Source organism: Dasypus novemcinctus, chromosome 17, assembly GCF_030445035.2.
Source record: "Dasypus novemcinctus isolate mDasNov1 chromosome 17, mDasNov1.1.hap2, whole genome shotgun sequence".
Taxonomy (NCBI): Eukaryota; Metazoa; Chordata; class Mammalia; order Cingulata; family Dasypodidae; genus Dasypus; species Dasypus novemcinctus.
In genome coordinates, this window is record NC_080689.1 from 32486785 (window position 1) to 32500790 (window position 14006).

Below are 14006 nucleotides of genomic sequence, written 5' to 3' on the forward strand. Positions count from 1 at the left end.
TTAAATAGAAAATAATAAAATAACTAAAAATGAGATTTTAAAAAGACACAGTTATGAGAACAAAGTAACAAGTCACAGACTGGAAGGAAATATTTTCAAATAATTTATCTGGTAATGGACATGTATCCAGAAGGCATAAAGAACTCACAAAATTCAGTATTATGAAAATAAACAACCCAATTTAAAAAATAGGCCAATGAGCTGAACAGATACTTCACCAAAGAAAATATATGGATCGAAAATAAACACATGAAAATATACTCAACATCATTAGTCATTAGGGAAATGCAAATCAAAATCACAATGAGAAAAAGAAAAGAAAAAAAATCACAATGAGTTACCATTACCCATTTATTAGAATGGTCAAAATTAAGTAGACTGAACATAGCAAGTGCTGAAAAGGATGTGGAAGAACTGGAACGCTCATACAGTGCTAACAGTCGTGTAAAATGGTACAAGCACTTATTAAAACAGTTTCCCAGTTTCTTAAAAGGATGAACATATACTTACCATATGATCCAGCCATTCCATTCCTAAGTATTACCTAAGAGAAAAGATAGTATGCCCTTACAAAGACTTGAACTTGAATGTTATGGAAGTTTTATTTGGAATAGCCTAAAACTAAATAAACCTAAATGTCAATTATAAACAGTGGTATATCCATACAGTGGGATACTATTCAGTAATAAAAAGGAATGAACCATTTATATACATGATAGCATGGGTAAATCTTAATTATGCTGTGTGAAAGCAACCAGTCAAAAAAAAAAAAGTACATGCCATATATATAATTCCATTTCTATAAAATGCAAACTAATCCATGGTGATTGAAAGAGTGGGTGGTGGTGGTGGTGTTGGTATGGGGAGGGGTAGGAGGTATGAATCCTTGCAAGAGACTCTGCTTAGCCCTACGTATTTGTCTAAACTTTGCACCCAAGACTTCCCTAATGCTAGGTCAAATTCCTGAGCAGACCCCTGACCCCATACTGAGCTCTTATCTAAGATAGTATAGTACTGGTAAGCCACAGATCATACTGTATTTGGAAGGACTGCTTAACTACCTGACCCTCTTCCATAAGCCCATTGCCAGATACCATCAGATCTACCCCAGAACCTCTCAGTAATTTTCCAGTTCCCCATATTTGTACCCACTTGTGTGTTTGTTTGTTTGTTTGTTTTAAAGCTAGTAGTGGTACTTTAACTATGCTCTTTCATAATTTGTTACAAGTGTTTCACAGTGATGCAGGGTGTTAGTAGTGGGGTGAGGTATGGGAATCCTGTATAATGTTATGCTTTTTTTTTTTAAGTTCATAACTTCTATACACTTATTGTTTATGTACATTCATGTGTAAATTATATACTTCAATACATTTTTTAAGGAAAAAAAAAAAAACGAACTACCTCTGTGCTAATTGGAGTTGAGACCAATTGTTTGTTTCTCTTCTCTCCCACTGCAGTAGTTCGCATAAAGTCTGTCCTGCCATTTTCACTGCTGTCCAATGCTTTTCTTTGAAAGAGAGAGAGATTATAAAAGGAAATAAGGAAATTTTTGTGAGTGATGGACATGTTCATTATTTTGATTTTGGTGATGGTTTCATGGGTTTAACATGTGATGGTGTATGAGTCAGCCAAAGCTGATGCAAAATACCAGAAATCGGTTGGCTTTTATAAAGGCTATTTATTTGGGGTAGAAGCTTACATTTACCAAGCCATAAAGTGTAAGTTACTTTCTCAACAAAGTTTGTTTCTACGGTGTTGGACCAAAATGGCTGCCAACATCTGCAAGGGTTGAGCCTTCCTCTAAGGCTCCGTGGTCCCAGCTTCTTCCATGATCAGGTGTAGGCTGGGATAAGTCTCATCTCTCTCCTGGGGCTCATTTCTCTCTAGGCTCAAGTACTCTGTTCTCTCCACAAGGTCAGCTGTAAACTCTCAGGAGAACAGCTCATCTCTTCCCAGGGCCTCTGCCATGTCTAATGGAACCTTCTCTCTTCCTCTTGTTCTTTTCCTGTGTGCTAACTTCCCGGGTGCCAGCATCTAAAACTCCAACAACCCTTCTCTGCGATGAGATTTCTCTGTCAGTCCCGGCCCATGATGGTGGCAGGGACTCAGTGTTCTACTGACAAGGCCCAATCAAAGCCTTAATCATTATTTAATCAAGTAAAAGTGAAAACTCTGAATCCAATATAATCTAATACACCCAGGGGAGCAGACCAGTTTACAAATATAATGAAAATCTATTTTTGGAATTCATAAACAATATCAAACTGCTACAGATGGTTTCATATGTTAAAACCTATCAAATTGTATACTTTAAATGTGCGGTTTGTTGTACGCCAATTATTCCTCAGTAAAGCTAAATTTTTTACCCTTCCCGAGATAGCTCACTTGTCTGTTTGCTCATTGTTTTTGCTCAATGTCTGCTTGTTGTCTTCTCATTGTTTGTTTGTCATCTTTAGGAGACACCGGGAACTGAACCAGATTGAGGCGGGCACTCAACTGCTTGAACCAATCTGCTCCCCTAAAGCTTTTTTTAGAAGACAAAAACAAACAAACAGAAAAAAACAACCAGCTCGGCTGACGTCAGCTGGGTTTGCTCATATATCTGTGTTCAATGGGTGAGTTGGCTGGGGATTGGCTGGTCTAGGAAGACACTGGCTGGGCAGACTTAACGTTCCTTCACACATCTCCCACATGTGTTCCACATCTCTCCAGCAAGCTAGTCTGTCCATATTCTTATGGTGATGACAGGGGTCCAAAAGATGCATGGAACGGCCCAAAAACTTTTAAAGTCTCTGTATATACCAAGTTTGTGCTGGTCCCATTGGCCAAAGTAAGTCACATGGGCCAGGCCAGAGTCAGTGTTACAAAGGGCTAGGAAGTTGTGGGTCATGGGTCCAGGGAGGCCATTTATTGTTCTATTAATACAATTAATGTATTGTGTGCTTTAACATCACTTGTGTGATGACTTATTGTATGTTACTTTCTTATATATATAAGTTTGGAAATCTCTCTTATTAAATGTAATTTGGTTTATGATTTTATATATTTGCATTAAATTATTTGTGAGTGATAGGTTTTGTATCTCATTTTCATGTTGCTTTTGTTATTTGGTTTGTTATATTTTGTTATAAAAATGTTTTAAAATAGTCTCATTTTATTTCAATGGTTATATAAGTTTAATTTCACTTTCTAGCTGGGATAAATCTGTACTTCTGTTTCCTTCTAATTTAGAACTGTTTTTTAAAACATTTCATTCTGGAATTTATTCATAATGTTAAGTCTGGAACTAAATTAAATTTTACAGCTGAAGGAACTGAGGCTTAGAAAACCTAGTAGACTGTGATAAATCATGCAGAGAACAAGTAATGGAGGCAGATCTTGAATGCCAGTTCTTCTGACTTAAAATTTCTCTTATTACACTGTACACAGTGAGAACACACAGCCAAGGGAAGTGATAAAAACCTACATTTTTTATCAGAATGTACTTTCCACTTCCCTTCTCCCTACACCCATTCTTCCACCTCCTACCCCCCTCCCAAACGCTAGCATTACGTCTATCCATCTTAAAGTAACAATTCTTTTCTTCATTTAATAAAACACTAGCCCCTGTGCTAGAGGCTAGGAATTTAAAGATTACTGTGCCATGGATCCTACCCTCAGCTCACAGCTTCTGTGAATCAGTCTGGTAAACAGGTAAATACAATAAGGAAAATCCTTCTAATTTAAATGTTTACAAATCTGGCACATGGTATGTCTTGTGTCAAGTTGGTGGGTTTGCTGATGAATGGGACTCTATATGATGTGATGGCCTTGAAATTCATTATATATATGTGTGGTCTTTTCTAAAATCAACATTTCCTTTTTAATCACTTTGAAAGTAATTGATACTGATACCTTCGTATTTGCTTGGGATTCTTAGCTTTGTGAGTATCTTTTCTGAATTACTGCCAATTTTCTCTTTCCTTCCATTGTTTCAATTCTTTTTGATCGAATCTGTGTTTTCTTTCCACTTTTTGAAGTTTGCTTTTTTCTCCTGAGTTTAGATATTAGTATGATGTGTTCGTGAATTTTGGGTGGCTGTTGTTAGGAGGAGCCACCTTACATTACACTGAGCTTTACTGGAAGTTCTAAATAGACTTCTAACTCAGAGTTCCCTAACGTAATTTTTTCCAATTGAAAGAATAGTACATATTTATTTATAGAAAAATTAGAAAAAACTGATGTTTAAAGAACAAATGAGTATCATCCATAATCTTACATCCTAGAGATAAATACTCTGAACTTATTTTCTAATAGAATTTGCAAATCTACATAAATAATTTTCACTTACTTGGGATAATTTCTTTATATCTTACATTTTTCCACTCAACATGATAATGTGAGATTTTTCATGTCATTAAAACATTTTTGAAAATACGTTCAATTGATAATATTCTAGCACATGGATGTACAATAATTTAGCTTATCTCTTACTATTGAACATTAGATTATTTCCGATGTTTGCTATTCTAAATGACTGTAATTAATGTTTATATACATAAATTGTCCCCTGTCTTGGATTATTTCCTTAAGATTTTTGGAAGTAGAATAACTGAGTTCACAGATAGGAATCTCCTCTTCCTTCCCTGCACTTCCTTTATTACAAAAGTCACGTAGGCTGAGGGAAAAAATTCAGTCAGGATGCGAAATGAGAAGTTCAGCGACCCTCGTCCTCACGCCCATGTTCTAAGTCTCATTCTCAGTCAACCACTAGTTGAAAATTTAATATACATATACAAGTGCATGTGCCATTTTTTCCACACAGTAATTATTATATTATACATTCTGTTTCAAAACACTTTTTCCCACTTTACACTATATTTCGGACATTTTTCTTGATCAGCCCAGCTAGATATACCCATTCTTTATAGCATATGTGTGGTATTCCGTTACATGGACATACCATTTATGTAAATGATTTTTTTTCATTAAAAAATTTATTGAAGTGTATTATTCATACATGAATATACATAATGAGTGTATAGTAAAAGCTGTGAACTTAAAAAACAAACGTGCATAACATCATACAGGGCTCCCATACCTCACCCTACCACCAATACCTGGCAGTGTTGTGCTTATGAAGTGCCTCATCAAAGCATTACTGCTAACTGTGGTCCTTATCTTACACTTGGTATGTGTTTAGGTTGTTTTCAGTTTTGTTGCAGTGGACATCCTTGTACGTACTTTTTGGTTGTTATATCACCAAGATAGATTTTTAGCAGAATTCTGTGGTTTAGGCAGTTTTGATATACACTCATAAATTATTCTAAATAAAGGTTGCCCTAGTTAAACTCCCACCACAAATTTATGGGAGTGCCAGTTCCCTGTATATTTTTTGACATTGGGTATTATAAGACATTCTTGTATTTGCCAAAATGATTATTTAAAAATGGTGTATCTTTTAAATTTTGGTTTCTCTTTAATTCTGAGTGAAATTTTTAAATTTTTATGTTTATTAATCACTTGTATTTTTTTCCTGATGACGGCCTGTTTATCCTTTCTTCTTTTTTCTATTTTTCCCCGTTAATTTATAAAAAAATAAATTTCTATGTTATGGAAGTAGCTTGCCATAACTGTTACAAGTTTTTTTACTAGCTTGTCATTTGCCTTTTATCTTTGTGGGTTCTATTTGTTTTTAATTTTTGGAATCAAATTTATCTTTGCCTTTATGGAACCTAAATTTTGTCTTATATTTAGAATGGTTTCTCAGCTCCCTGACTAGCAATTTCATGCTTTCATTTTTTACTTTTAAATCTAATCTGCATAAAACTTAGTTTGGCATGAGGAATTAGGTAACTATATAACTTAATTTTTTTGGAGGGTCTAGCTCCATTTTATTACCCTGAAAAAATGTTAGAGCTCATGATACACGTTTCCAAATTATTTTCTAGAAGGGTTGTGTCAATTTACAGTGGGGTCTTGCCAACACTATTATCTTTTTAAGCCAATGTGATTGAATGTGCTTCCTTATTTCTTTTATATTAGTGAGTTGATTTGTGACAATTATCCATTTATATTATTTTTCCAAGTTTTTTACTGACATTTGTTTTTTAACTGATGTTAAGAAATATTATCTATGTCTATGTAATGTCTAACCATACATACATACCTTTAATATTAAAGATATACTTTTTGGTGTACTTATTACAAAATGTATTTCCCACTTTATTATATGCCCTTCAATTAGTATGCTTTGTGATATAATAAATTTTAAAGTTGTATTTGATCAATTCAAGCACTCCTCTTTTGTAATTTCTTTTATTGCTTTGAAAGTCCTCCCACTAGAGACCATATAATAACTCCAGTTATTGTTGTTGTTTGTCACTGTTATTTTCTAAATTTTTTATTTTGAAAGGTTTCAAACCTAGAGAGAAACTCCAAAAATAGTATAATGAATAGCTCTGTACTCTTCACCCATATTCACAAATTGTTAACATTTTGTCACATCTCTCTCATGCACACACCCACAAATATACACATATATTCTTCTGAACCTTTTGAAAGTTAGTTGCGGGTATGACACTTTTATGTTTAAATGCTTCAGTGTGTATCTCCTAAGTATAATTACTTTCCCTTACGTAACCACTATACATGATCAAACCCAGGAAATGTAACTGTTATTAGAGTCTTATTTGATGTATAGACGTATAGTCCATATTCAAATTTCCCCATATCCCTAATGTCCTTTATAGCTGTTTACTTTTTTATTTTTTTAACTGTGGTAACATATATATATCTAGGCTATCTTTTTATTTTTGAAAGATTTATTTTATTTATTTATTCTCCCCCTCCCCTTGCCACTTGCGTTTGCTGTCTGCTCTCTGTGTCCGCTTGCTGTACATTCTGTCTGCTTCTCTTCTCTTCTCTCTTCTCTTTAGGAGGCACTGGGAACAGATCCCGGGACCTTCCGACATGGGAGAGAGGCACTCAATCGCTTGAGCCACCTCAGCTCCCTGCTTTGTTTCAGCTCTTTTTATTGTCCTTCCTCTGTATCTCTATTTTGTTGCGTTGTCTTGTTGCGTCAACTCCCCATGTGGGTCAGCTCACCTTCACCAGGAGGCCCTGGGAACCAAACTGGGGACCTTCCATATGTTAGACAGGAGCCCAATTGCCTGAGCCACATCCACTTCCCCTAGGTTGTCTTTTTAAAAATCTTCCAGTTTGCATGCTCTAAAATTTCAAAGTTTTTTTTTCCATAAATTAACCCATTTATTACAGGCTAGAGATGTTCAAATTGTGGTGCCTCTACTGATCTTTCAATTCCTTCAGTCTCCTGATGGCAGATTTTGGTGGTAAAGGTCCAGGTACGACCAGCTACTATTTTCATGCAGGAACCACAGTGCTAGGTCCCTACAACTTTTCTCTTCATTTTGGTCTTGCCACAGAAAGAGCAAGTGTACCTGATATGCTGGCTGATTTCAGTTTTCTTCACCATTTTCCTAATGGAGGCACCATTATGGGTTCCATATTTACCAATGATTCCAACCTTCTTGGTGTGTTTCGCCATATTGCCCCAAACTAAGTTTGAGCCCAGAGAGTCAAAGTATTTTTGTTGGTCTTGTTTTTTTTAATGCAATGTAGAGAACACAGAATAGACAGTTCTGCCACAAAGGATTTTGCTATGATGTGGAGTGTCCACTGCATTTATTTAGAATTTAAGGTTTTATAATTAAAAATAGAATTTGTAATTTAAAATTATTTTTAAACTGTGGGTAATTTTTAAAGTTTTTCCTCCCACATATTAACTGGATTTCAAGAACTAGCTCCTATTTTGAAAAGTACTATTATCTTCAAGAGATAAAGCTATATCAAGCACAAAAGTTAAATTCCTTTGATTTTTGCAAAATAGACATATTCCTAATTTATAATAATGTGAGATACTACTTAGTGGATGCAGCCAATGAGCTGGGAATTGCGTTTTACTCATTTAAGACAAAAATAATAACTTGGACAAGAATAAACAGCTCATTCCTCTGTATAATATGCTGTCTCTTAAGTCACTCTCCAAAGGTCAGCAATGTTCGGGACCCAGATAACTTTCCTTAGTCAAAAGCAAAAAAAATAAAAGGCTTGTTATCTGGTCAAATGATTCATGTCTCTATTTAAGTGCTTCTGACTAAATGGAAACTATACATCTTTACATTTCTTTAAGACTTTTATAGTCTTCCTGGAAAAGCACACTAACTTTAATGCAATTTCTTCAGGGTTGCAAATGTTGAGTTTTACAGTCGTGAACGATTAAACAACTCTTTAGTGCTCATATTAAGAATTATTTGCCTATAGGAAAATTTGAACTTTCTAGGCATGGTATCCGTATCTCCTCCAACATCCTAAAGTGCTTTCAAGAGTAGGTAGCTACTTCCTTTCCTGAAAATAGGAAACATGACTGAAGGTACCTGGGGAAGAACTGAGAATACACATGTACATTTGGTTTGAACTGAGATAAAATAAAAATAGCTTCAATAATCAAAGGTGTGTTTCCCTGCCTCCTGAAGGCTACTTTGTTTGTTTTTCTCTTAGATTTGTAGGAAGAGAAAAAGCCTTCAAAAACCAAAAACAAAGGGAGGTCCTTTGCCCTTGCAAAATTCAGTATGTGTTTCTGTTTCTTATATCTAGCTGACAAGAGACCTTTTTAAAAGTTCCTTCAACCTTTACCCTTTCTTCCTTGTCTGGACTTTGTCCAGCCAGGTTTATTTATAAACCACCCAAAGCTAATTACGCAGCCAAGCATTTCAGCAAGCCACCTTTCCACCTCTGTTACTGCAGGAAGGCACTCGGAAGGGACAAGACATTGAGACATGGCTGAGGACAAAAACAGGAGAGATTCCATCCAAATGAGTATGAAGGGATGCAGGACAAACAATGGGTTTGTCCAAAATGAAGACATCCTGGAGAGGGACCCAGGTCCGGACAGCGTGGTCAACAGCCTGCAAAACAGCACCGTGGACATCCTCGGCTCCACGGAGCCTGACTTCAGCAGCACCCGGCCCTTCGCAGGGATGCCCAAGGAGGTGCTGCTCCAGTTCTCAGGCCAAGCCCGCTACCGGGTGGTCCGGGAGGTTCTCTTCTGGCTCACGGTGGTGTCTGTGCTCGTGCTCATTGGGGCCACCATAGCCATCATCGCCCTCTCTCCAAAGTGCCTCGACTGGTGGCAGGTGGGGCCCATGTACCAGATCTACCCAAGGTCTTTCAAAGACAGCGACAAGGACGGGAATGGAGATCTGAAAGGTGCGTGCCTGGGGAGGGAGCAAGGATGAGGCTGGCTTACAGCTCTCTCATTCCCTGAAATGGAATTATACCTGGATTATGTGTTAAGCACATTCCAGGATGACTGCTCACTCCCAGGTTTCTCCTTGTTTATGATATTTAAAACTCTCACTCAGCAGAACCCAGCAACTCTTCCACATGATGAAAGGCAATTGCTGAAGGCCTTTGAGCCAAAAGAGTTGTTTAATTTATTGTCAGCTAAGTAAATTTGCTTGTTTGACTGTCAGCTGTAACTTCTTACCAGGAGCAGGTTTCTTCCTAAAATCTGTCTCCTGTTTCTGCATTATATAGCTGATATCTCAGAGTGACAGTTTAGAATTACTTTCCAAGTATAGGATGTGACTAGTTTGCTAAGCTGTGTTATCTGGCTAAAAGTTTCTCATTAGTGAATAAAGGGTAAATCAGATTTTAGAAAGAAAAAAAAGTGATATTTTAAAAAGTATAGGCAGAGTCTTTAACTTTTAAATTCTGAAAATTGAAGAGAAGGGAAAAGGGCATAATGTTGGTCATTAATTGAATTAAGGATTACTTCAAATAATATCTATATTAATAGAAAATAGAAGTAAAAACTTTTTTAAGTTAAGAAAATATTTTTTGGTGAGTCTGTACAGTGTTTTTCTAATTTATCATTTAAACCAGGACTTTTTTTTTTTTTTTTTTTTTTGAGGTACCAAGGCCAGGGATTGAACCTGGAACCTCATATGTGGAAAGGCAGCACTCAGTCACTGAGCCACACCAGCTCCCCTTAAACCAGGACACTTCTAAGAATGAAATTGTGCAAGGCAGCAGTCATAAAACTGGGACTGGGGGGTTATGGTCACCTTAGTTAAGGGCAACAATGTAAAAATAAACTAGGTAAGTTTTGATAATGATAATTGGTTTGAGGGAAAATATAATAAAACAGGATGATGTGGTAGAGTAAAGTAGGACTGGACTGAATTCTTAAAATGTCTTAAATGAACCCTTGAACCTTAAAATTTCCAACTTCCCTTGATAATAACTAATAAAAGGCTTTTCCTTTTCACACTCATGTCATTTCTTCCTCCTCCTCCTCTTATGTTTAATCTGTGTTTCAAAGTGCAGCCCCAACCCATTTCCTTCCTTATCTTTGCTTAACCTCCTTCTCCTGAGTCCCTGTGGTGCTTGGACCTCTGGCAATGCCTTACCACCTAGCTGGGTGTCTCCTCTTCCTGCTGCCATATGGCCCTTGAGGACAGGGACCATCCTATCGGGCTTTCTCACCTCCTATAGAACCCATTCCTTTTACACAACAAGTGCTTAGCAAAAGTGACGGTGAATATAGCTAAAATTCCTAAATCCAGAGGGACACGCCCTACTTCCTGCCTCTTCCTTTGTAATCACTTTCTAGATATACCTAAAATTCTGATAAACCCAGCAGCTTCTAAACAGAGCTTACATATGTCCTTCCTGATAACTTTATTGGTTGCTTTTTTTTTTTTTTAAAGATTTATTTTTATTTATTTAATTCCCCTCCCCTCCCCCGGTTGTCTGTTTTCTGTGTCTTTTTGCTGCGTCTTGTTTCTTCGTCCTCTTCTGTTGTCGGCACGGGAAGTGTGGGCGGCGCCATTCCTCGGCAGGCTGCTCCCTCCTTCGCGCTGGGCGGCTCTCCTTATGGGTGCACTCCTTGCGCGTGGGGCTCCCCTACGCGGGGGACACCCCTGTGTGGCACGGCACTCCTTGCGCGCATCAGCACTGCGCATGGCCAGCTCCACACGGGTCGAGGAGGCCCGGGGCTTGAACTGCAGACCTCCCATGTGGTAGACGGACGCCCTAACCACTGGGCCAAAGTCCGTTTCCCTATTGGTTGCTTCTGGTAATCAACAGTTATTTGTCCTTGATGTTTGTTGTTATTATTCTAAAGAAACCATTGGAAGTTTCCATTTGCTTTTTTTTTTTTAGTTTTTGTTTTTGTTTTATTTTTTTATTCCCCCATTTCAAAGATGACTCCCTCGTTTGTCTGCTCATCATCTGCTCGTCTTCTTTAGGAAGCTCTGGGAACCAAATCTGAGACCTCCCATGTGGGAGGTGAGTCCCCAACCACTTGAGCCATTTCCGTTCCCTGCTGGTTGTGTTGTCTGCTCATAGTGGCACCTGCTTGTTGCAGCATCTGTTGGTTGTGGTATCTGCTCATCTCCTGTAGGAGGCACTGGGAATTGAACCCAGGACCTCCTGTGTGGGAGGTGGGTGTCCGTTTGCTTGAGCCATATCTGCTCCCTCAGTTTGCTTTTATGATGGCCTCTTTCCACTTGAGTGTGGGGCTGGGAGCTCTTGTTACTTCGCATCTATCTAGCCCCTTTGTTTTGATCATCACTTTTCTTTGATTTTCTTAAAGATATATTGTACTGCTGTGCTGGCTTAAATCAAAAGACTTTTATAGACCATTGATATTCTATGAGGTCTTGCAGCCATCATTTATGAGAAATGAGGCCCAAAGAAACCCAAACCTAGTAGCCTGTTTTAGGGGAAGATCCTAAGAGCCAGGTGCCCTTGTGTTTGGTGTCAGTAACCTCCAGCCTGCTGTGTGGCCTCTGACATGCTTTGACTGTAGGAAGCCTTAATGAAGGTCACGAGAAAGTTACTGGATATTGATTACTAGCCTCAATCCTGATTCTGCATTTAGAACTCTGATGTATAAGTGAAACACACTCTATCTGCTAATAACCCTACAAGGTTCCAAGTACGAAGAGTGTCATTTCCATATCTCTTTCAGCCAAGCATAGGATTCTCTTCTGAGTAAATTCTGTATAAGTGAACAAGGGAAAAAATCCAAATTCAGGTAGTTCAAAGGCAGTCTGACAGTAGAACAAAGGGACTCTCAAAGTTGGCATGAACCTCCTTCTCCTCCTCATCTCCTACGCTCCCTCCTTAGCCCCAGCACTCCACGCAGAATCTCTCGTTCTTCTCTAGACATGCCCTGTTTGCCTGGTCCCTAGGATTTCTTTGCCTAGAAGCCTTCTCTCTGTGCCCTTCCATTCATTGCCCACACCCTCCTGTGACCTGCTCCATCTAGGCCCTGATCTCAGGGGCCACAGCCTCCAGCCTTCCTCAACTTCCCCAGCACCAGGCTGCTCTTTTTTTTTTTTTTAAGTCTTCTTCATTTTTTTTTTAAGATTTGTTTATTTATTTCTCCCCCCTCTCTCCATTGTCTTTTCTCTGTGTCCATTCACTGTGTGTTCTTCTGTGTCTCATTAGGCGGCTCTGGGAACCGATCCTGGGACCTTCTGGAGTGAGGTGATCATTCTCTTGTGCCACCTCAGCTCCCTGGTCTGCTGTCTCTTATTATTTCTCCTCTATGTCTCTTTTTGTTGCGTCATCTTGCTGCGCCAGCAATCTGCGTGGGCCAGGGCTCCTGCACATGCTCCATGCAAGCCAGCACTCCACATGGACCAGCTCGCTACATGGGCCAGCTTGCCACATGGGCTAGCTTGCCTTCACCAGGAGGTCCTGGGCCTCCTATATGGTAGACGGGAGCCCAATTGCTTGAGCCACATCTCCTTCCCTCAGGCAGCTCTTAAGACACTTGCTGCAGCTCTTCTGTAGCACTTTACCTGGCCCCCTCATCATCTCCTGCCTGCCTGTTTAAACTTCCTAGACCCGTGCTGTCCAATAGAAATGGAATGCAAGCCACATGTCATTATAAATTTTCTAGTAGCCACATTAAATTAAAAAAAGAAACAGATGAAATTCATTTTAATATGTTTTGTTTAATCCAATATATCCAAGATATCATTTCAACATATAATCAATATAAAAAATGTTAGTGAGATATTTTACATTCTCCTTTTTTTTTTTTTGTACTAGGTCTTCAAGATCTTGTGTTTATTTTATATTCATTATGCATCTCAATTTGAACTAGTCACATTTCAAGCATTCTGTATTCATGCATGTACACACACCACACGCAAACACAACATACTGCAGTACCTCCTGGGAACCGGGACACGGAACATGAGGCTAGTGGCTGTCACACTGAACAGCACGGCTTAGATCACATGACCATCAGAGGCCATGTGTTATTCTTCTACATACCTTGACACTTAGCCCAACACCTGGCTTGGAGGAGGTGCTCAAAATCCACGTGAAGAATAAATTAATAATACTATAGTCTTGGCTTTAAATATAAAACTTAAGCAAGTTGCAGATAGATTTTTAAAGTATTTTGCATCTATGTTAAAGGTCAAAGTTTACTAGTTATTAGAAGACTAACTTGATGTTATTTATAAAGGTAGACCTTTCTATTTGGATTTTACTCAGATTCAACAAAATTCCAAGTATTTCTGAATTCAATAGAAATACCTCTTTCATAGATCTATTAGTTTTATTTTTTAATCCTTCAATTAAAAAATAGGGAATCATTCTTGGCCTCAAATTTTCTTTAGGTATTCAAGATAAACTGGACTACATTACAAATTTAAATATAAAAACTATTTGGATTACTTCATTTTATAAATCGCCCCTTAAAGATTTTCGACATGGTGTTGAAGATTTCCAAGAAATCGACCCCATTTTTGGAACAATGAAAGATTTTGAGAATCTGGTTGCAGCCATACATGATAAAGGTAAATTAAATGGAAGGTGGGTGGGATGGGAGTGAAGGGTGAGAAATGCATTTCTCCAGTGTTTACTTAAAGCATATTTTTTGTCTTAGCTGTCATGTATTGATTTTAAGAGAATCTTTT

General features: G+C 38.0%; 1 protein-coding gene across 1 annotated transcript in view; it reads left to right on the forward strand.

The window, feature by feature from the left end:
- Positions 1-2456: 2456 nt before the first annotated feature.
- SLC3A1 (solute carrier family 3 member 1) overlaps positions 2457-14006 on the forward strand; it is a 50037-nt gene continuing 38487 nt past the window's right edge. Inside the window, exons 1-3 of the mRNA XM_058278488.2 lie at positions 2457-2615; positions 8806-9267; positions 13707-13886. Of these exons, the coding sequence (XP_058134471.1) occupies positions 8838-9267; positions 13707-13886 (610 nt within the window). The 5' untranslated portion in view covers positions 2457-2615; positions 8806-8837. The remainder of the gene's footprint in view (positions 2616-8805; positions 9268-13706; positions 13887-14006) is intronic.